The 23630-nt window shown below is 37.1% G+C and overlaps 1 protein-coding gene across 6 annotated transcripts in view; it reads left to right on the top strand.

Annotated features, from left to right (window-relative positions):
• The window catches only part of Bcas3 (BCAS3 microtubule associated cell migration factor), a 526670-nt gene that overhangs the window by 230270 nt on the left and 272770 nt on the right, over nucleotides 1-23630 (top strand). For all 6 annotated transcript variants that reach the window (XM_042692171.1, XM_042692205.1, XM_042692180.1 and 3 more), the window contains exons 20-22: nucleotides 42-142; nucleotides 3269-3465; nucleotides 7502-7599. In XM_042692171.1, coding sequence (XP_042548105.1) covers nucleotides 42-142; nucleotides 3269-3465; nucleotides 7502-7599 — 396 coding nt within the window. The remainder of the gene's footprint in view (nucleotides 1-41; nucleotides 143-3268; nucleotides 3466-7501; nucleotides 7600-23630) is intronic.

Below are 23630 nucleotides of genomic sequence, written 5' to 3' on the forward strand. Positions count from 1 at the left end.
GATCCATTTAAAGTAGTTTAATGTGTTTTCTTGTCTTACAGTGGCTCCCCCAGGAAGTCCGGGTCCCATTACTCGACATGGGTCCTATGACAGTTTAGCTTCAGACCATAGTGGACAGGAAGATGAAGAGTGGCTCTCCCAGGTAGAACTATGATATAATATTATTAAAGAAAACAGAAATCTCCTTTCATTTTTATTTTTCTCTATTAGAAGAAAACGTGCAATATTGGTGTTCTTTGTTGAATTACAAATCATTATTCACTGTTATTTCTATTTTGAGAATTTCTCACAATTATTGTTGCAGGTATACACATTTTATATAGGTATTTTACATTAATATATGTAAGCTTCATTGAAAATACATATGTGAACATGTGTATAATATTTGCTTTAATATGGAGGATGTTATGTGCTTATTTTTCAAGCAGCACTCATAAAGCCTTGACTTATGGGCAGATTGTGAGACCCAGTTTCATTAGGTTTAAAATGAGAGGGTGTTTTCTTAAACAGCAAATCCACTCAGTAGTGTTTATGATTTGTTTTGTAGAGCTCACATTTTCTGATGCTGGGCTCATACTTTTATTATGAAAGTTTATCAGTGTTCTGGACACAGTTCTGATGGTTCAAAACTACATTTTCTTTCCTGACTGAGGTTGGGCAGTACTGGTTCTAATGTTTCTACACCAGACCTGTAACAGCTTTAAATGACCCCTCTTTACTTTGCCAGATGAAGCTGTCTTCATCTTCTAAGCTTTGAAATAAAAGATACTCAGGCAGATTTCACAATGGACAGATTACAAATGACTTCATTACAAATGCTGTTATATCTCCCTCTAGTCTGACATCATTTGGTGAAGTTAATGACTTGTCTTAGATTACCGATCTGGCAGCTTTTCATCCAACAGGTGCCTCTGAAAATGTGAGATCCTTTGTAGTTTCATCACCCTCTCAGGGAGTATAATCTGAGAAACTACAGTGAATCTGGAAATTAGAGAGTCAGTTTCTACATGACATGTATTTGTTTTATTACATCAAAAATACTCATGGGAAGCTCCTTGAATGAGCCTCTGACATGTGGAGGTTCATCCTGCCTTGATGACACTTAGATAAAGAAAACCGAACATGTATATCCTTTTTCCAAAAAGGATGTCCAAGAATTCTGGCAAAGAAACCACTGCCTTCCACTTCTGCCTTTTGATTAGAACAAGGGGTAATGTGTGCTCTCAGTGTGAAAATATTTACAATATGTTTGTCCTGCACACAACAGGAGAGTGAATATAGGAACATCTGGCCATCGCCTCAGTGAAATTGCACAGGCATCTGTTTACCTCTCGGCTCTGTGACACTGATGGTTTTGAGCTTAAAATACACAGAATGCTTTATCTGTGGCCTAATTTACATTGCTGAATACGACTTGAATCAGAAATCACTGTCCTCAATCTGAGTGCTTTTTTCTCTGTGATTAGTGGGAATGCAATTATTGTTCCAAGACCATGATGGCTTTGTCCTCCCAGACTCACAGAGCTACAGTCTGTGAAACTTTGCAGTTTATTAATTTATTTGTTGTTGTTGCTATTTTTATGAGCTAATCAGCCCAATCAGAAATGTGATTAATTAGAAAGGAATGAAGGCCAACCTATGTCTTTAAAGTGGACATGTATTGAAATAGCAATGAGAAGATTTTAAGAAAGAGTTGCTTTTCACTGAAGATTTGCATGTCATTTGTAAAATCCTGAAATAATGGGCAATTGGGGCTATTTCCAAAATGTTTTCTACATTTGCTTTTCCTTCACAGCATTTAATATAGCGATGATATCTCCTTCCCCTTCCACAGGACAGGAAATTTATAGAGTTTTTGTATCATGTTTGTTTTGTATATATAACCCTATATTGTGTTTTTAACATTTTAGAAAGCAGTCAGATTAAGTAAAAGTGTTTGTTTTGCAGCTCCTGGGGCTTGAACTTTGGGCCTGGGTGCTACCCCTTTGTGCTCAAGGATAGGGCTCTACCACTTGAGCCATAGGTCTACTTGCTGCCTTTTAAATGTAGTATAGTGGAGACCTGAGCCTCACCGACTTTTCTGCCTGTGCTGGCTTCAAAGCTTTATTCTCAGATCTTAGCCTCCTGAGTAGTTAGGATTACATGAGTGAGCCACTTGTGCCCCAGAACTGACCAAAAAAAAAATCTATGAAGAGAAAGTAAGGTCAGTTTGAGGGGATTTTGAAATCAAATTAAATGTAAGGAAACTGTGTGTTAAAATTACTTAAGACCCTTTTTTTCCTTAGATAGTCAAAGAACAATTTCAGGATTTATTTATTTATTTATTTTCCCCAGTTCTAGGGTGTGAATTCAGTGCCTGGGTACTATCCCTGAGCTTCTTTTGCTCTTGAGCCACAGTGCCACTTCTGGCTTTTTCTGCTTATGTGGTACTAAGGAATTGAATCTAGGGCTTCATTCATGCCAGGTAGGCACTGTACCACTATGCCAACTTCCCAGCCCAACTAGAGGATTTTTATAAGTCTGATTCTCAGTGAAGGAATTACTTTCATTCTTTAGATTAATAGCTGTAGTATTCAGTATGTGTCCACAACATGACAAGTACTCTCTAGAACTAATGAAAATGGTAGTCTAGGGAACCTGTGGTAGCAGCATGAGGCAGACAACCAAATCTTTTACTTTAATATAATTTTTGTGTTATATATATGATTTCTACATTGTGTGTACTCTGAATATATGTATACACAATTTTCATTTTAATGTTCATAATAATCAGGAGAGGATTACAGTGAATATCTGTGTAGGCTATGATTGTGATCACATTTTGAGGGTATATGTTCTAACCCTCTCCCATTTCATTAAAACATGCTTCTCCGTCAGGATGATGTGGCTCATGCTTATAATCCTAGTTACTTAGGAGGTGGAGATCGGGAGAATCACATGGTTTGAGGCCTGTCCGGGAAAGTAGTAAGACTCCATCACAACCAGTACCTACTTAGGTGTGATGGTGTTTGCCTGTAATCCCAGGTATGTAGGAAATATACATCGGACATTCAGGCTAATCTGGGCTTAAACACAAGACCCTGTCCCCAAATTAACTAAAATTAATTAACCAGTTTTATGACTCAAGTCATATAGCATCTGACTAGCATAGGCAAGGAGATTGACCTCCAGTACTACCAATGATGGGTATTAAAGGATTCAGAGCTGGGGAATGGCTTGCAAATAAGAGGGTCAGAATACATTTAACATGAGTCCATTTCTTTTCCAGGTTGAAATTGTAACACACACTGGACCCCACAGACGCCTGTGGATGGGCCCACAGTTCCAGTTCAAAACCATCCATCCCTCAGGACAAACCACCGTAATATCATCTAGTTCATCTGTGTTGCAATCTCATGGTCCCAGTGACACTCCACAGCCACTTTTGGATTTTGATACAGATGATCTTGATCTCAACAGTCTCAGGTATGAAATAAAAACTAGAGTTATTTGAATGTCTGAATTTATATTTTCATTTGATCTGAAAATTCTTTGCAATATGCAGAATTCTCCTCCTGGTACAGTATATTTAGCTAACTACATGTATTTTTATGTATGATCCACTGTGGTCACTTAGGGTCTGGGTACATGCAATAAATATTAGTGTTTTAGCTGTTCATGTGTTTCAGCTACAAGTGTTTCAGCTACAGAATCTAGCTACTTGAAGGTGGTGGTCAGGAGGATTGCTGTTAAAGTCTAGCCCAAGCAAAAGTTTGCAAGACACAATCATAGCCCATAGCTGGGCATAGTAGTATATACTTATCATAATATTACATGGAAGGATTGTGCTGTAGGTTAACCTAGGTAAAAACCAAGACCTTATCACAAAATAACCAGAGCAAAAGGACTTGAGGCATGGCTCAGGTGGTAGTGCATCTGCCTAGCAAGCCTAACACCCTGAGTTTCCCATTGATACCAAAAGTAAATTTTTTTTTTTGGATTTGATAACAGTGTTTATTTGAAAACTACATTAAACATCTTCCAGTGTTCAGGGTTTGACATGGAAAGACTGATTTTTTTTCAACTCTACATTAGCTACCAATTTTTGAATTTCTTTTTTTTTTAAATTGTGAAAATACTGTATAGAGGAGTTACAATAAATAACATGGGCAAGATAATGAGTACATTTCTTATCAAGCATTGTAGCCTCCTCCTTTGTTTCCCCTTCCCATCCCTTCCCATCCTCTCCTTGACCCTCGACCCAATCCTCCACCCTACCTCCACCAAAGTTGTAAAGTTCATTTTCGACATAACGACTTATATGTCTCATTGTTGCAAGGGTCCACCTGTATCCCTATTTAAATGATTTTTTTTCCCCTTCCCTTCCACAAATTATGCCAACATCAAATACAGTGAAAACGGGTTATACCGTGGGGGAGGAACATACAAAGCAACAAAGAAATAATCTTATAAATGTGTTAGAAACAATTGCATTAAAGAAAAAAAAACATTTGAATACATATCTTAGGGTTCATTTCCCTAAAATCAACTTATCTGTCCTTTTTTGCCTGACTCAGACATATACTAGTTATTGCAAATAAGGGAAACCATGGGACCTATATTTCTTTGGGCCTGGCTTACTTCACTTACTATAATTTTTTCCAAGTCTTTCCATTTCCTAACAAATGGGGCAATGTCATTCTTTCTGATGGAGGCATAGAATTCTAATGTGTATATATACCACATTTTCTTGATCCATTCATCTACTGAGGGGCATCTGGGTTAGTTCCATATCTTAGCTACAGTAAATAATGCTGCAATAAACATAGTCGTGCTGGTAGCTTTAGTGTGAACCTAACCAAAAATAAATATTTTTTAAATAAAAATAAGACAGATCCTGGTGGCTCACACCTGTAATCCTAGATACTCAGGAAGCCGAGATCTGAAGCTCGTGGTTCGAAGGCCAGCCTAGGCAGGAAAGTCTGTGAGACTCTTATCTCCAATTAACCACCAGGAAACCAGAAGTGGTGCTGTGGCTCAAGTGGTAGAGTGCTCACTTTGAGTTGAAGAGCTCAAGGACAGGGCCCAGGTACAGAGTTCAAACCCCACAACTGACCAAAAATAAAAGAGTTGTGCCTCAAGTGGTAGAGCCCTAGCTATAAGCAAAAAAGCTCAGGGACAGCAACCAGGCCCTGTGTTCAAGCCTCAGGACTGGCCTCAAGTGGTAGAGCCCTACCTATAAGCAAAAAAGCTCAGGGACAGCAACCAGGCCCTGTGTTCAAGCCTCAGGACTGGCATCCCTCAAATAAATAAAAAGAAGTAGCAAATAAATTAGTGTTTCAGAATGTATTCTTTAAATGTAGCACTCAGTATGCTTATAACCCATCTACTTTATGATCTGCTCAGATTTCTAAATGTTTTAAGCATCTAGAGTTAAAGTCTGAATACCTCTACCTTCTGAAGTGGTCACATTCCAATTAAATTTAATGTGTGATTTTCATCTAACCCTTTATCTCCTCCTTTTAGATTGTGGAAAGGTTTTCAATTGGAATGTTAGTATAAATGAGTCTGTGATTGGTCATTTATGTTTTCATAGTTATATATTTTCAGTCTTTAACAGAATCATGGCATAGGTGTATAAAGGGTCTGTTTAGCTTAGGCTAGCTTTGAACTACTCACCCTCTTGTATCCAACCTTCCTGAGTGCTGACATTATATGTATGTGCCACCATATCTGTTATTACTCATTTTAAAATGAAATATATTTTATTATTAATCACTGTCTAATATTTGGCTATATCAAAAGATTTTTTTTTTTATTTATCTGGGTGCCAGTGCCTCCCACCTGCTGTCCTCGCTCAGGAGGCTGAGATCTTAAGGTCATGAATTGAAGCCAGCCTGGGTAGGAAAGGCTGCAAGACCATTATCTCCAATCATCTACCAAAAGTTATAGGAGAACTCTAGTTCAAGTGGTATAGTGCTACCCCTGAGCAAAAGAAGCTCAGGACTATCAACCAGGCCCTGAGTTCAAGTCCCAGTTCAAGCTACAATGTTACTGGCAAATATAATCTTATCTAAACCATCATGATTGCATTTCTGTGTTTTTCCATCTTCTCACCCTGAGCTTTTATTTTTTATTTATTTTTTTTTGGGGGGGTCCGGTCGTGGGGCCTGACCTCTGGGCCTGGGCGCTGTCCCTCAACTCTTCAGCTCAAGGCTCAAGGCTCTACCACTTGAGCCACAGCGCCACTTCTGGATTTTTTCTTTTTGCTTGTGTGGTGCTGAGGAATCGAACCCAGGGCCTCAGGCATGCAAGGCAAGTGCTCTACCACTGAGCCACCTTCCTAGCCCACGCTGAGCTTTTATTATGTCATCTTCTCATTTTGAATGTTAGTTTTCTGTACCATCAATTCATGAATGCTTGTATGTAATGTTATATAACTGTATTTAAACCTTGTGTACAGTGTTTTTTTTGTTGTTTTGTTTTGTTTTGTTTTGTTTTTTTGGTTGGTCTTGGGGCCTGAACTCAGGGCCCGGGCACTGTCCCTCAGCTCTTCAGCACCAGGCTAGTGCCCTACCACTTGAGCAACAGCGCCACTTCTGGCCTTTTCTGCTTATGTGGGGTTGAGGAATTGAACCTAGGGCCTCATGTATGTAAGGCAAGCGGTCTACCACTGAGACACCTTCCTAGCCCCTGTGCAGTGTTTTGTTTCTTCTTATCCTTAAAATAAAGCTGATATGCAGTATACACTCTATCAGATGCCATAAATGCATGTATCTATTACTTTAACAAAGTCTTCCTTTAATTGCTTGAAACATCTGAACTTTTATTAGTAGAGATATGTTTATGGTGATAACATTTATACTATTGCAACTGAATAGCGACCCTTGGAATTTATTTATATGATGGTTATTCTTAAACCACTTGTTTTTATTCAATTGCAGTTTTGCTGAGGTTCTAGTTGATTTTTATATGCTTATTGCTAATTTGGGGGAGGTTAATTAATGATGATCCTAGTCAACCTTGACAGCCAACTCAAGGCTTTGTGATCTTATTCTTCTAATCCTATATAAAGTTCATTGATGATTATATGGGAGTTTCCTAAAATTTGAAGTCATGCTTTACTGTCTTTTACCATCTGATTACTAACTCTGCTTTCATTCAGGAATTTGCAATGTCTTGGAGTTTCCCATGTGTCCCTTGCAAATATCAGAGGTCATATAAAATATTTTGTTTCCGTTCCCATTCTACCCATTTTGTCGCTTTATTTAATGTCAGCTATTCTATTCTTTCAGTTTCTTTAAAAATCTGTTGAACAACGTACAAAAATAAGATAGGAGGGCCTTAGAGTGGAAACAATAGCCTGCTTTACCTTTGTATAGCTCCCTTTTTTGTCTGGTTTTAGAATGAATTGTTCTTTAATGGATTGAGCTATTCTAACCTTATTGATTTAAGGTCTGTTGTAGTAAGTGACAGTTTTCATGCCAGTAACATATGTGAATTAAATTAAATTGCATTGCAGGATCCAGCCAGTTCGCTCTGACCCAGTCAGCATGCCAGGGTCATCCCGTCCAGTCTCTGATCGAAGGGGAGTTTCCACAGTGATTGATGCTGCCTCAGGTAAAAATCTTCTTCCCAAATGTTTACTGGGCCATTCTGTGCATCTTGCATTTTCTTGCACAGTGTAGAGGATAGTATGTATTTGTTTTCCCTTTTGTCTTTTCTTTTTGGGGTTGTCTGTTTTAATACAGCATCATGCCTATGTTTGTTTCTAAACAATGCCATGCATTTGAACATTCTTAAAGTTGGTGAATGATGTGGTAGAGTTGGCACTTGATTAAATGTAATGAACATAGTATTGAGGGCTACAGGGTTGATGACTGTTTTGCCTTTGATCACCGAAATGTAGAGCAGCAACCTTGACAGAGCACGTAAATACAATATATGGATTCAATTTACTCAACCTGTGGAGTATCAAAGTGCCTGATCTGTGGAAGCAGAAAGAGTCTGAATGATATAGTTTGAATAGTTTTATTATTGAAAGTGTAAAGTTTGGAAATTCATTAACTTAACTCTGGTCTGTCAATTACCAATGTCCAATCTTTGGAATTAATCTATGACTCTATCATTAATACTTTGAGGGAGACTTTTGCCTCTGTAGGTGACAGCTGCCACATTAACGTTATAAAATGTTTTCTTCTTTCTAATTGTACTATTTGTAATAATGTCTCATCTCTAAGATGAGTGAAAAAGGAAGCAGGCACAGTGATATGTAACATTAATACTATAGCTGGGGAACATCTGAAGATAGCACACAGCAGGATTTTGTCCAAAAAAGTCCCTCACAAGTAGAATTATTAAATACTTGGCATTAGTCGAACAGTTGAGTCAGGGAGGATTTTAATCTGTGTGATTTCAAAATCCCTGGAGACTGCTGATTTGATTGAGGCTTAAACTGTGAAAGAAAGTGGAAACCATCACAAAACTGATTTGTGATTCTGTCTCTCTGTATTTTTAAATTTAAAGCTAATGGTTTTCTTAGCTTTCTGTCTTTTTGTTCAGTAGATTATATTTTGTCTTGTTGAGCTGTCTACATTCAAGGCTACACCTTAGTTATTAATGTAGACTATTTGTTTAGATGATGCTTCTTGGCAGAAACAAATATAGAAATAGGTGATGTATGTCCTTGCTTCCCTGTATTAAATAGGAAGTTGAGATAAGTCACTTATGTATTTTTGATAGTCTCAATCTGACTGTGCTATAAAAAAGTCTTGCTGGTCTGGAATTATATTTACAATCCTGGGAATACTATATGTTTAACCTGAATTATTTTTCAAGATTATAAAAGTAGACATTACTTGGACTTTTAAAACTTTTCTTAAACTATCCTACTATTAATGCTTTATTACCAAAGTGATTAGCTACCTGGAACTTAAGTTGCCTAAGCGGTTACCACGTGGTTGTAATCTATAATCTGAAGCAGTATTCCTTAGATATTATATAATTTTAGCTCTATGTGAAGTTGTCTCATGAATTAGGAGAAATGGCACACAATAGTTGTATGTATAGTTTTATTTACCTTTGGAAAAAGAACGTTCATGTTGACTTTTAAATACAAATTTAATCTTTGCTCTTAGTTTACTTTCAGTGTCATCAATTATACATCTGAGGAGTTTGTAGGACATTTCTCTATTGCCTCTTCCGGAAACTGCGGCTTTTTTTTGGATAGGGAAAAGATTTATTGGTGGCTAAGCTCTATTATTATTTTTTCTAGGCTTATTTTCCCTCCAGAAACCCATGGTTCATTTCTGACGCAGCCAGGATGATGACTCGTGTGCACTGCTTTCCCTAGATTTGAACTAAAGATGCCCTATAGATGAGGAATTGGACTTTTATGAATACCTCTCCAATGGTCTGGATCCCTTTTGAATAAGGAGTGTGTTGTCTAGCACATTTTTTAGTAAATAATGTTTTGCTTTGAAACCTCCATCTACTTTATCTAATTGGATCACTGTAGTTAACATAATTAATTGTTTTACTGATGTTTAACAAAATTAGGCTAAATGATTGAACTTCTTTGTTAAAAGAAATTCTAATTTAGATTTTTCTATTAAAAAGTATAATAAATTTTTATAATTGCTCCTAAACCAGTAAGTACTTCTCTCATTATGACCCATGCATTAGAATTCAGTACATTTTAGGAAGATGCTTCCCATGGAGACTGGTTGACTAGCTATTGCAGTGTGGTGTCTCCATTGGATTTCATTTTCTTCAGTATTTTATGGGAATGTTTATTGCCTTTTTTCTCTTCTCTTCTCTTCTCTTCTCTTTTCTCTTCTCTTTTTTTTTTTTTTTTTTCTTTTGCCTGTCCTTGGGCTTGAACTTAGGACCTGGGCATTTTCCCTGAACCTTTCTGTGCTCAAGGCTAGAGCTCTACCACTTGAACCACAGTGCTTCTTCTGTCTTTTTCTTAGTAGTTTATTGGAGATAAGGGTCTCACATACTTTTCTACTAGGGCTGGCCTTGAATCACAATCGTCTGATCTCAGCTGTGTGAGTAGCTAGGCTTACAGGCATAAGCCACTGGTGTCCAGCCTTACTTTTTTATGGTTCCTATATTTTATAATTATTCATCATTTTTTGTGACAGCACTTCCTCTGTCTCTCCTAGATGTAGTATACTCTCTTTTTGTATAATCACTTTTTTTAGAAGAATAGAAACAGAATTTAATGTGAAATGCCAGAATTCCTTGAAAATTGTAGCAGTTTTCTTTTTGAAAATATTTCAGTCTTGGATTTACAGTTTATATTTAGATGTCAATGTTTAATATAGCACCATTATGCTCTTGCAACCAAAAGAAATAAGCAGGATGTTCTATTTCAGAGAAATAAAGTTTCTTCTACTTCTGCTAATATCTTTTTACTACAATTTATTTTTCATGTAGTAATCAGTTTCTTTCCTTCTTGTAGAAACTCATTCTCTAAAATACTTATTTTGGGGGCTGGGAAGGTGGCTCAGTGGTAGAGCGCTTGCCTTGCATGCTCGAGGCCCTGGGTTCAATTCCTCAGTACCACATAAGCAAAAAGAAAAAACCTGGAAGTAGTGCTGTGGCTCAAGTGGTAGAGCGCTAGCCTTGAGCTGAAGAGCTGAGGGACAGCGCCCAGGCCCAGAGTTCAGGCCCCACGACTGGACCCAAAAAAAAAATACTTATTTTTGCTTAATAACTTCAGTTATTTGGGAATAAGTACATTCATTGACTTTAAATATTGGTACTAATTTCTTGCTGTCTTTCTATGAATAGGTATCTTGTAGTTGCTTAGTTGCTCTACAAGTGCTTGATACTTGGCTTTTATTCTCACATCGCTTTCATGTACCTTTGGTGATGTTAAAATACTATACTTTGTAAAACCTCGGAGTAGATATTTGTGAGGTAGTCCATTTTTAGATAAGAAAAGGATTATTCTGGAAATAAGAAGGGTCATGAGATTATTCTGGAAATAAGGGTCATGAGACAGAGGCTCAATCTATCCCACATTCAACTAAAACATTATTTAAGACCAAGACTTGGAATAATTTCATAACTATTTTTACTAAAAATTCTTTTTTACATAATTTCAGTGCTTATCCCATATAATATATGCTCTTATTTTAGTAAAAGTCTAAGATTTCTAAAAGAAAGTAAAGATAGGTAGCTGCCAAGGTTTTGAGCTTTGTTTCTCATATTCTTTACTGCTGTGGCTATACTGCTACTTAAGAGAAACTTTGGTGGGGAGTCACCAAATCAAAAACCCTATAAATATATATATATATATATATACATGCCTATATATATATATATATATAACCTATATATATATGTATATATATACATATACATATACAACCCTATATATATATATATATACATATAGTCCTGTGTTCAATCCCTAGCACAGAAGGTAGGAGGTAAGAATATAGATCCTTTGTTTTGTTTGTTTGCCTAGTTGGTTGGTTCGTTGGTTTGTCTGGTTTGTCTTTGACTATGGAGATTGATGTTTACCAACAAGGACAAATGTGCCTAACTTGCATTAAGTAGTATCAGATTTTCAAACTCTAATAATGTAAAACTTTTATAAAGAAAAGTTAAGACTGGGGTCATAGCTTAAATGATATGATGCCTGCCTAGAAAGAACAAGGCCCTGAGGTTCAAGACTCAGTATCACCAAAAAGAAAAGTTATAGAAAGTACAAAGATCAGAATTTATGTATATTCTTATAAAGAATATATATACAGGAGGAAGACTGCTATGATAGGTAAGTAAAATGAATTCTTACCCTTCAGAACAGGCTTTGAGAAAATATACATGGAGACAGTGTGGCAGGTGTGGGTTTTTTCGTTTGTTTTTCTTTACATTAGAAAAATATACTTTTGTTGTACAAATTATGTAACCTTAATTTGCTAAGAAACTAAAAATTACATTAGGAAATTATTTTTAAGCTCCAGTTTTCCTAATATTCCAAAAAGCTAAAGGAGAGTGCCCAAGCCCTGAATTCAAGGAAGAAAAACAAATTGGGGAATGAGAATGCTGTTTAGTGTAGAGACTAGTAAGTGAAATACCCTAGATTTGCTCTCCATCCTGAAAAGAAAGAAAGAAAAGAGAAGAAAAGAAAAGAGAAGGGAAGGAAGGAGGGAGGGAGGGAGGGAGAGAGGGAGAAAAGTAGGGAGGGAGGGAGGCAGGAAGGAAGGAAAGAAAGTTACTATCAGTTTTTGATCCTGTGATTAGTATGCATAAGGTCAGTCACAGTGTCCGAAACTTTTCACCCAAACAAGAGTAAAGCTTACAGAAGTATGACCATGTAAGTGACAAGGAGATTATTTGATTACGTTTTATTCTATTTTACCATCAAATATATGCTTCAGGGACATTCTTAGGAACTTGATTTTATATTACAGAGATTTTTCTGATGCAGATGTGAAAGAGTATTCCTAAGAATTAGGTATTTATTACTGTATCTGCAATTGGTATTTCAGTCTACAGCAGATAGCCTTAGCCATTATATTTTAAACCACCAGAGACACAGAGATCATAGGATGTAGTCTTCCATGGTGAGGCCTTTGTGATCAGAAAACTAGAACTGAGGATAGTAACTGACTGTTAAAATCATGGTCTTGAATTTTTGTACTAAACTTCATTAAGTCATTTTTCTCACTTAGTCATTGTTTTCTCTATCTAGAAGTTAAGATTTATTATGCAGAATTTTATTTAACCTTTGTTGGAACAGATGTCTTCAAATATTTTACTAAAATAATCCCCAGGTATAAGTGGCACAAATTTTTTTGGTAATATTCAGGTATTTCTTTGAGTAAGTGATATGTATTTAATCAATACAGTTTGAGATATTATTTGTGATTATAAGTCATGAAAACTCCAGACTTTTATTTTGCAAATTTCAAGTCTTGTGTGGATCAGTAAGAGGATTAAGGATAAGGGTAAAATTAAAAGAAGGCTCTGTAATGACCTGTGAACAATCCCTCAGAGGAGAAAAATATTCAAACTCAGCTATTAAGATTGACTTTTTAAAAATTAGATGACAAAGTATATGCATTAAACCAGCTCTAATCTTTTGAACACCTATTAAATCAAAAGTAAGTTTTAGAGATTAAGCATATAGAGAGAGGAAAAAAAACCCTGATTTCCCTATAAGGAAAGTGTTAAAGCCACAACTCTCATCTTATGAATTTAATATTCCTTTCAATCTTCTTGGTATACTTTAAGGCTATTTGCAAATTAGAGTTAAGTTGATAGTACAGAAAATCTTAGCTCAGAACAATTAAGAATGAAAGCTTTCCCAATTTAAGATGGATTACAATAAACAGAAATAAAAAAAAAAGTGTTGGAAAAGTTTCTACTGATGATGCATTGCTTTCTCTATTACAAGTCTTTGATATGACTTTTTAAGTTTGTGCTAGTAAATATGAAAAGTAATTGATACTCTCCCTACCCCCATTAATATAGTAGAGTACCACATATTTGCAAGGGACATTTTTGACTAAAAGAAGCATGTTTTTGCTTTCATGTATTTATTGCTATATGCTCAATATAAGGCTAGGCTGTTTGTGCAGTGATTTGCAGAGAAAGTGGTGGAACGGTGACAATGTTGGGGGCTGTATTAGGAACTGTTTAAGTCTAAACCAGGAATTCCATTTGTCTTTATGACATGAGTTTCAAACTGTTAGTGCCACACTATTTTAAATTGTGTCCGAGAGCCTGAGAAGATTATACATATAGGTGCCATCTGTAAACTTAGAAACAAACAGAAAACCCCTCTCCCTTGGATAGCACATTCAATGGGCAATTGTGAACAGATGGAGACCTCATTCGCACAACTACTTGGAACCAGAGATTCTGATATTTCCCTGGTTATTGTTGAGAACTGTCACAGAAAAAACTTAGGCAAATAATCAAAGTGAAAATATTTTTTTTCCCAAAGAAATGTCTTGTTCTGGAAGCTTGATGTAATGGATAGAGTGGGACCATTAACACAAATCTTTGGTTCTAGTCTCAGCTCTGCTTGTAACAGAATTCCTGGTTGGTACATTGTTTCAAAACTTAATGCCTTTCCTAGGTGCAGTAGATGCCTGACTTCTCAGCTACTTGGGAATCTGAGGCAGGAGGCTAATTTGATTCTAGGAATTTGAGGTTCTAACATTTGAACTGGAGGCCTTACACTTGGTAGGCAGGCCTCTACCATTTGAGTCATAGTCCCTAAACAGGTATTGTGTAATATAGAGTTAAAAGTTTTCTTTCTGGTTTGGAGATCTTTTTATTTAATAGATAATTCTTATGAACATTGACAGATACAGTTCATATAAACCAAAGCTCTTTGAGGATTCTTTAAGCTCTCTCTCTATCTCTGTCTCTCTCTCCACATATGTAAATATTCATATATGTTTATGTACATACATACATACTAAATAATCAGCTTAACCATTTCTTCTCTCAGATGTTATTCCTTAGAATCTATCAAAGAAGTCTTGGAAACTTTCCAGCTTTAAAATACTCATACTGGCTCGTACCTGTAGCTTTATCTACACTGGATGCTGAGGCAGGAAGATTATTTCAGCCCAGGAGTTTAGATTCAACTTATGGTTCCAACTGGGGGAAACTAATCAAACCTTAAAAATTCTGGGAATGGTGATGAATGCTTGTCATTCCAGCCACTCAAAAGTATAAATAAGAGGTAAAGGTTTCTCTGGCAAAAAGCAGCAATATTAGAAGGAAAATGGCCTGGAGGGATTGCTCAAATAATAGAGTACCTGCCTGACAAGCAGAAGTTCAAATCCTAGTGTCATTGGTAAAAAAGAAAGAAAGAAAGAAAGAAAGAAAGATTTACCAGAGTCAAGGTAAGGGGGGAAAAAAAGAGAAAGAAATCCACAGATTCTGAGGGAATAGCAGGATAAATAGCAACTTTCCAAGTGTTATAGATATGGAAGAAAAGAATAGGAATGGGTAAAAATTTAAAAAAGTAGGAAATGTTGAGAATTCTCCAACATTAATGAGAGACATCAATTCAAGGTTCCAAAACAGACAACCATACAGAGGCGTTTTACACAATGTGAAAAGTCCAAACATAAAGAAACAGTTTTATAAATGGGCAAGGAACTCAACTCAAACCTGTGTCCGGTGGTTTTACTTGTCTTATCTCATTGAATCTTACTTAATTAGGATCACAGGTCCATTTCAGAAATATTCAAAGAATAAGACCTAGGACACCTAGTTCCTGATACTTAGAATTACTTAAAGTGCATTATGGTGACACCTCAAATAAGCCCAAGTCTCTGTCTACCCTGCCTGATCAAATATTCATTTCCAAACAGTGTGTGCAGAAATGAGCCATGTGGGAACTCACGAGAATCAACTATTCAAGTGGTGAAAATGTGTGAGTGCAGCTGGCCGATGATGTTCCAGTGTGATGAATTTCTGTCTTGTCCTTGTGGCTTCAGGCAACAACTGACAGGCCTGACTGGTCATTGGCTTCCCATTTCTGGCATTGATAGGACTGAAAATTCTTAGTGTCACAGATACTTAAAAGCTCTTTCTGTTATAGTGAGTGCAACAGTGCTGGAGGGTCCTTCTTCCATGGAGATGTAATCAATATGGTCTTCAGTTCTTGACCCAAGCCTATAATTATTTGGACATTAGAAAGGTAGTTTTTTTGGTACAGAAAGTGCTTATATTCAGAACAATAGGACAAAGTTGTGCATGGAAATGAGAAAAAAGAGGCTTTGTCTTGGTTTCCATTTTTCACAGTATTTAAGCAGTTTTCAGAATAATTACCAAACAGGATGATATTATAGGATTTGAACATGTCTTTAGTGTTTTGGGTTCTGAAGTTTAAATGTCACTCCTGAAGGGTCCTGGAACTTATAAAGTCTGTGACTTGAATGTTCTATCTGCAGCTTGTGAATGTGATTTTTTTTTTAATATCAAGGTGGAATTTTTATTGACCTAAATGCCTAGAATTGAAGTGAGGCTTTAAATAATAACACATTTGAGGGTTTTTGTTTTTCTTTGTAGCTAAGTGGTAGGCTGAGAAAAATGAATTGGCTAAGTAGATTGTGTAGTATGATCCATGGGTAGTAGCAGGTACAGGGAGATGGCATTGCTGTTGCTTGTTCCATTCCCTACCAATATGTTCAGGTTTATTATGATTGAGATTATATTACCTGATGAAAATAGTAAAATTAGAGGCATAAAATATTTTAATAGTAGGCGTGTATCCAGATTCCTGTCATAATTTTGCTTTTGACATTTTTGGTTGTTGTCTTTACTAGAATAGCCTTGGAAATGTGGATAAAGGATTACTGTGTAATAAAGAGCTCCTTGAGAACAGTTATCTATCTTCCAATGCTTTACATGCCACAGATCAGGTAATCATTATTATTTACATTGTTGATTCCTGAAGAGGCACAAGGCTTCATGTTAGCAAGTGATTAAAAGTTGATGATACTGAGTTTGTGTCTCCATTGTCACAATTAAACCTAGAATATCTTTCCCCCAACTTGGAAGTATTAGGTTGGGGTGTGAATTCAAAGCCTTGATAAGCAAGTGCTCTATCTCTTTAGCTATACCTTTTTAAACTTAGGTTCTTTTCAGAATTTTTAGCCCATGGCTGCTCTTCTACCTGTGCTTCCAACAGAGATAAGATGACAGGTGTATATCACCATACCCAGCTTTTTTGTTTTTTTTGTTTTATGGGGGAGGTTTGGTCATGGGGCCTGAACGCTGGGCCTGGGAGCTGTCCCTCAGCTCTTCAGCTCAATGCTAGCGCTCTACCACTTCAGCCACAGCGCCACTTCCAGCTTTTTTTCTTTTTGCTTATGTGGTGCTGAGGAATCGAACTCAGGGCCTCAGGCATGCAAGGCAAGCGCTCTACCACTGAGCCACCTTCCCAGCCCCCCAGCTTTTTTGAAGGGGATCATTCTAATTCTTGTCTTGTGCGGGCCACAAACCATAAACCTCTTGATCTCTATCTTTCAAGAAGCTGAGATTACAGCCTAGTAATCTTTAATGATTGTGTTTCTCTCTCTGTCTCTCTGTCTCTGTGTGTGTGGGAGTGGTGTGTGGTCTGGACTCAGGGCCTCACACTTGATAGGAAAGTGGTCTTCTACTTAGCTATGCCTCCTGCCTTTGATTAAGTTTTTTGTTTTGTTTTGCCAGTCCTGGGGCTTGTACTCAGGGCGTGGGCACTGTCCTGAGCTTCTTTTTTCAAGGCTAGTACTCTACCACTTGAGTCACAGCACCACTTTCAGCTTTTTCTGTTTATGTGATACTGAGGAATTGAACCCAGGCCTCATGTATGCTAGGCAAGCACTCTAACACACATTCCTAGCCTGTGATGAAGTTTTTTTTTAATTATATTTTTATTATCTTTAATATACCTGAGGGATGCGGTTTTAATGAGTGAAGCTCTTGTATTCATGGCTCCTTTAGATTTCCATGCAGGTCACAGAGAGACTCTTACCCTTTAAGGTAAACAGTTATTTTTGCTAGGAAAGCTACTGTTAATCAGGTAATGGTTTCTTCAGCTGCAAAAGGCTTTCCACTAAAGAACTGTGATTGCACAAGTCATATTTCTTTTCTATCTACTTTGTGGGAAATTGCAAACTAAACAAGTACTCCTATTTGTAATTCACAACTCATTTTACCTGAGGGAAGTGGTTATATTTCCCTTAGAAATATTAATTACTTTTTTCAGAATACTTGCTAACGCTTAAAAAAGCCAAAAACTCACTACTGATTTTAAATGGAGCTGACACCTTGCTCTCCAGCCATCAAATAACATATGAGCAAGAATTCCCAGTGGACCTCCACACACTACAATATTTATTACTATAAAGATCTAAGAGCTCTTAGCCAGTTGGAAACTTGTAAGAGCTCTTTGGCTTCTGTCCCTGGACTGGTGAATTTATATTTAAAAATAATTCTTTTTTATTTTGTTATATAATATATTCAGGAATACTGCTCTACCTTACTTTCAGAATCTAAAGTGATATTTGACTTTTCAGTAAAATTTAAGAACTCAGATATGAAAGCATACCTGGAAGATAATGTATTTCCTTTTCATGACCATTAATATGTGGCCCTACGTGCCTACTTCTGGCCAATTTTAGCCTCCAGATTTTATTTACAATATGATAACTATTTGGTTGATAAGATCAAATTGCTAGTAAGTCAGAAGAGCCTGAACTGATAATGTTATCAGCTCTTACTTCTGATCATGTAATATTTGCTGTAGTTTGCTTTAAAATATAGGCTTCTAGGACTGGGAAGGTGGCTCAGTGGTAGAGCGCTTGCCTTGCATGCATGAGGCCCTGGGTTCGATTCCTCAGCACCACATAAGCAAAAAGAAAAAAAGCTGGAAGTGGCGCTGTGGCTCAAGTGGTAGAGCGCTAGCCTTGAGCTGACGAGCTGAGGGACAGCGCCCAGGCCCAGAGTTCAGGCCCACGAATGGACCCCCCCCCCAAAAAAAAAATATATATATATATGCTTCTAATAATAAAAGTAAATTACTTAAGAATCTGAAAACAGTGCATTCATATTTACAAAAATAGCTATACAGTTGAAACAAAATTATTTTGAGATTATCATGAAAATTTATATGACTGGACAAATTTTTTTTGGGGGGGGGGTCCAATCGTGGTGCCTGAACTCTGGGCCTGGGCACTGTCCCTCATCTCTTCAGCTCAAGGCTAGCGCTCTACCACTTGAGCCACAGCGCCACTTCCGGCTTTTTTTCTTTTTGCTTATGTGGTGCTGAGGAATGGAACCCAGGGCCTCATGCATGCAAGGCAAGTGCTCTACCACTGGGCCACCTTCCCAGCCCCAAATGAATGGACAATTTTATTATGTGTATACTCACCAAAATCCTGAACTGGTTTATTCTCAGGAGTTTATAAGTTTAGAAGGAAATAAATAGGATACTTAGCATTATATTTACTTTTATACCATATGTAAACATATAGTTTCTATGCTGTTTTATGTTTTACATAGTGAACTGGTTAATAAGGTAACACTTGATAGCCTAAATACACTATGTTGGGCATTTTACATATATTGTATCCTTTATTTTTCACAAAATCTGGGAGATAAAAGTATTGCTATAGTTTATTTTTTTCAGATGCACTGAAATTAAGTACAGTATACTAACTCCTACTATGGCAGGGAAATGTAAAGATGCTTGAATTTCTGTGTCATTAACAGGTTTTATATAGTTATTTGTGTCGTGTGTGTGTGTGTGTGTGTGTGTGTGTGTGTGTGTGTGTGTGTGTGTGCGTGTGTGTGTGTGTGTGTGTGTGTGTGTGTGTGTCTCCTGGGACTTGAACTTGGGGACTGTGTGCTGGCCCTTAGCTTTTCTGCTCAAGCTAGCATTCTACCCCTTGAGCCACAGTTCCACTTTCAGTTAATTGGAGATAACTGAGTCTCATGGATTTTCCTTCCTGGATTGACTTCTAACTACAATCCTCAAATCCTAGTCTCCTGAGTAGCTAGGATTATCAGCATGAGCTACTGGTGCCTAGCTATCTTATATTTTTAATAAATCCTTTTTTTTTAATGTAGGGTGACCTTTGAGATCAGTTGTCATTTTAATTATCTATAACCAACATTGAACTTTTTTGTCCACCACAAGAATATAAAACCACCCACCTCATATTTTGTAAAAATTAGTAGAAATAGCATATGTAACAATCCTCATCACAGTTCAAGTATATAAAAGGACACATTAAATGTTATCTTCTCCTTACCTTCTTTCCACAATAATAATTGCTTCTATGTCCCCAAATTTTGTTTATATATTATGTTACATGTGTTGCTTTTTCCTCATGATCACCTTACATAATAAGTTATACTATTGTTCCCTCTTAGAGTTTAGAAAGCAGATTTTAGGATGAATCCTAGTGCATAGTATTAGAAACCTTGCATTATTGTGTGAATTAATAGGATAATATTTCAGTAATGACAAACTAGATTCTGATACTTCTGTCTCGAATCAAAATCCCAGGAATTATCTTCCTCTTTCTGTCCCTGAAACATCTATATTAGATGATAGCAAGAAGACAATTTCTCCTGATTCAGTTGAATAAGTTTATTATAATAGATGTTCACAGTAAAAATCTTTGCTCCTATGTCATTTGGATACATTTTCAGTATTCCTAGCACCTAAGAACTTTTTTTTTTTTTTTTTGAGTCCGGTCATGAGGCCTGAACTCTGGGCCTGGGCGCTGTCCCTCAGCTCTTCAGCTCAAGGCTAGCGCTCTACCACTTGAGCCACAGCGCCACTTCCGACTGTTTTCTTTTTGCTTATGTGGTGCTGAGGAATCGAACCCAGGGCCTCATGTATGTGAGGCAAGCGCTCTACCTCTGAGCCACCTTCCCAGCCCACCTAAGAACTTTTTAAAGAAATAGGAAATCATTTTAAGGGAATATGTTGGATTTTAAACTGACCAGTAATTAACCAGTTAATAAGTGTTGAATCTGGACCAAGGAAGGAATTAACTCTCAAGCCTCTTCTTCACCTGAAAAAAAAAAAAAAATCTCAAACTATATTGGCCTAAATGGATTTGAGTTAAGTCATACGTGGTTTTTTTTTTTTTTTTTTTTTTTTTTTTTTACAGGTGAATGCTTTTTTATTGTTGTTGGTCTAAAACAAGTCATAAAATTTAGCCCTTATGTTTGCCCTAGCAACTGGTCACTCTCCTGACAGTAGCAGACTGGCTGATTGCATTGGTTTTCACTGTCTGAATGTGTGTCTTCTAACTTTCTTTCAATTTGGATTCTGTCTCTTATTGTCTCTTTCCTATTTTGATCCCCATCTCTGTCAAGGAAAGATTATGTTCAAGGATGCTGAATGTGTCAGTATTTTTATTATGGTCCTCTGTACACAGTTTTTTTTCACTTGGTTATAAAACTTGGCACATGGTCTTTTAGACTGTATGAAACTTTGCACTGGGAGCCTGGAAGTGTTAAGGCATCACTGGGCTCTGTGTTTGCTCCTTCAAGTATGGTAATAATGGTTTTAGCTCTTTTTGATCCTTTTCTAAACCCAAGCTGTATAGCTTTTTACAGCACAGTGTGGATTTTTCTTATGATACCTTGGAATGAAAGAAAAAACTTCTGTAAAGTTACAAATGGTTTCATTTACTCAAATAACTATTTCACTTGGAAAGTTCTGTCTTTCCTGTAGAAATTCCAGGAGTTGGGTGGGCTTGATGTCTCTCTCCCACTTCACCTCCTCACCCACACACAGGTGAGCAAATATGCTGTGAGCTTTATTCTATGCTTAATGGACACAAGACACTAACCAATTAGTGATGAAGTCACACATTTCTGCTTTTATATATATAAAGAAACATAATAAAGTTCTATAGAAGTTCTTCTAGCATAATGAAACTTCTTCTATTGAAATGAAAGGAACCAAATGCAGTGGCATACACTTATATTCCAAGCTGCTTGGCAGGCAAAGGTTAGAAGGATTGAGGTTCAAAACTAGCCCCAGCAAAAGTAGAGTAAAGCACTGTCTCACAAGATCAAGCGATGTAATGGTGGTACACCTGTAATTCCAGTTATACAATAGCTGTATATAGAAAGATTGCTGGCTTAAGCTAAACAGGGCAAGTGATACTCTGTCTGAAAAATAAAATGAAAGGGGCTGAGTGCATAAATGAAGGGGTAGAGTGTTTGCCTAGCAATCCCATGGCCCTGAGTTCAAAATGATACCACCAGTAAATAAGAAAAGAAATAGTGACATATCATTAGATTGTCTTGCAGTATTTTTTTTTTGGTAGAACATAGTGTGGATACTTTATCATCAGTAGCATCTATTTGAGACTACCTTGAGAGCTGCACTTAGTTATATTCTTCATCATTTATTGGGTCAACTTGCAGTCATTATTTAGGATCCTTGTTAGTACCTTGAGCTTGAATACGGGTTACTTGTAAGAGATTCTCTGCATTGCTTCTATTGACTCTCCTTTTTTTTGTTTTTGTTTTTGTTTTGTTTTGTTTTTGGGTCCGGTCGTGGGGCCTGAACTCTGGGCCTGGGTGCTGTCCCTCAGCTCTTCAGCTCAAGGCTAGCGCTCTATCACTTGAGCCACAGCGCCACTTCTGGCTTTTTTTCTTTTTGCGTATGTGGTGCTGGGGAATCAAACCCAGGGCCTCAGTCATGCAAGGCAAGCGCTCTACCACTGAGCCACCTTCCCAGTCCCTCTACTCTCCTTTAAAAGACATTATTGTTCATTTTCAACATAGTTTCTACTGAGTACTATAGCTGCATTTGTTCCATCTGCATCCCTATGCAAGTGGCAGGCAGGGACAGGAGGGGGAAAGTGGGTAGCATTGTCCAAAAAGAAATGTACTCATTGTCTGACTTAGAAACAATAACTCCTTTACAACACCTTAATAATAACAATAAAAATAGTAAAAGAAAGTGAAAGTTAAACTTTATCTCTATTAACAAAAAATATACTAGCCAGGTACGGTGGCTCAAGCCTTGTAATTCTAGCTACCTGGGAGATGGAGATAAAGGCATCACAATTCAAGGCCTTATCAGGTGTAAAGCTTCATGAGACTCCTTTCAACTGCTAGCTGAGTGAAAAAAATGGAAGCACAAATAGGAATATCACAGTCCATGCCAGTGTTGATGTTAAAGCAAGACCATATCTTGAAAATAGCCAATACAAAAGAGGTATTGGCAAATTATTTCAAGTAGTAGTGTACCTACCTAACATGCATAAGACCCTGATTCAAATCTGGGTACCTCACAATTGCCCCAAAACAAAAAATAAACTAGTATCAGTAGAGTTAAGATTGAGGCCAGCCCAAGCCAAAATTTTGTGCTACCTCCATCTCAACAGAGAAGACTAGGTTCATTGGTATATTCCTGTCATCCCAGTCATGATGGGAAATGTAAACAGGAGGATTGTGGTCCAGGGCAGCTCAAGGTAATTCAAACAAAAAGTTATTGAGACATTGTTCCAGTTGTTGAGTGCCTATCTAGCAAGTGTGAAGCCTAGAATTTAAAACAGATACTGCCCCCCTCCCTTAATGAAAAGAAAGTCACTTAAAACTTTTATTCTGCTTTACTTACTAGGATAATTTGGCCAGCCCTAGAGAAGAACATGCTTAAAGTAATCCCTATCACCCAAATCTTCAGATGAGTCCATAAATATATAAAGATTTCTACTAGGTTGTTTTAGAAAGCCAAGAATAGCTGAGAAATACTAAAGTTGTGAGAGTTTTCTTCCCACAGTCTTTAATATGTACTTCAGGTAACCTCTGTGTCTGGGCTCAGTTGTGGCTTTTAATGGAGCCCAAATCTCCACCTCCTTCTCCTTTCAATCCTTTTCTTTTTATGAGAATTAAAGGTAAATAGGGTGCTATTTAAATATTCTGTAGTTACGTTTATTGAAATGAACCTACCGCAGCTATAGCTCTTTGAGTAGTAACCTAGTGCCAGCCCTTTCTTTACCCAGGTGGTTTACCCCAAAAGCCAGACTTTCCTTTGCTTAGATATTGAATTCTTTAAACCAAATGATCACAGAAAACTTGGGAGAGGCCTAGTTTTGTGAGGTTTTCAGTAGAACTTAACTGGAATGTGGCAAAGAAACTAGCTG

Source organism: Dipodomys spectabilis, unplaced genomic scaffold (assembly GCF_019054845.1).
Source record: "Dipodomys spectabilis isolate Male_0828 unplaced genomic scaffold, ASM1905484v1 ptg000004l, whole genome shotgun sequence".
In the NCBI taxonomy this organism is placed as follows: domain Eukaryota; kingdom Metazoa; phylum Chordata; class Mammalia; order Rodentia; family Heteromyidae; genus Dipodomys; species Dipodomys spectabilis.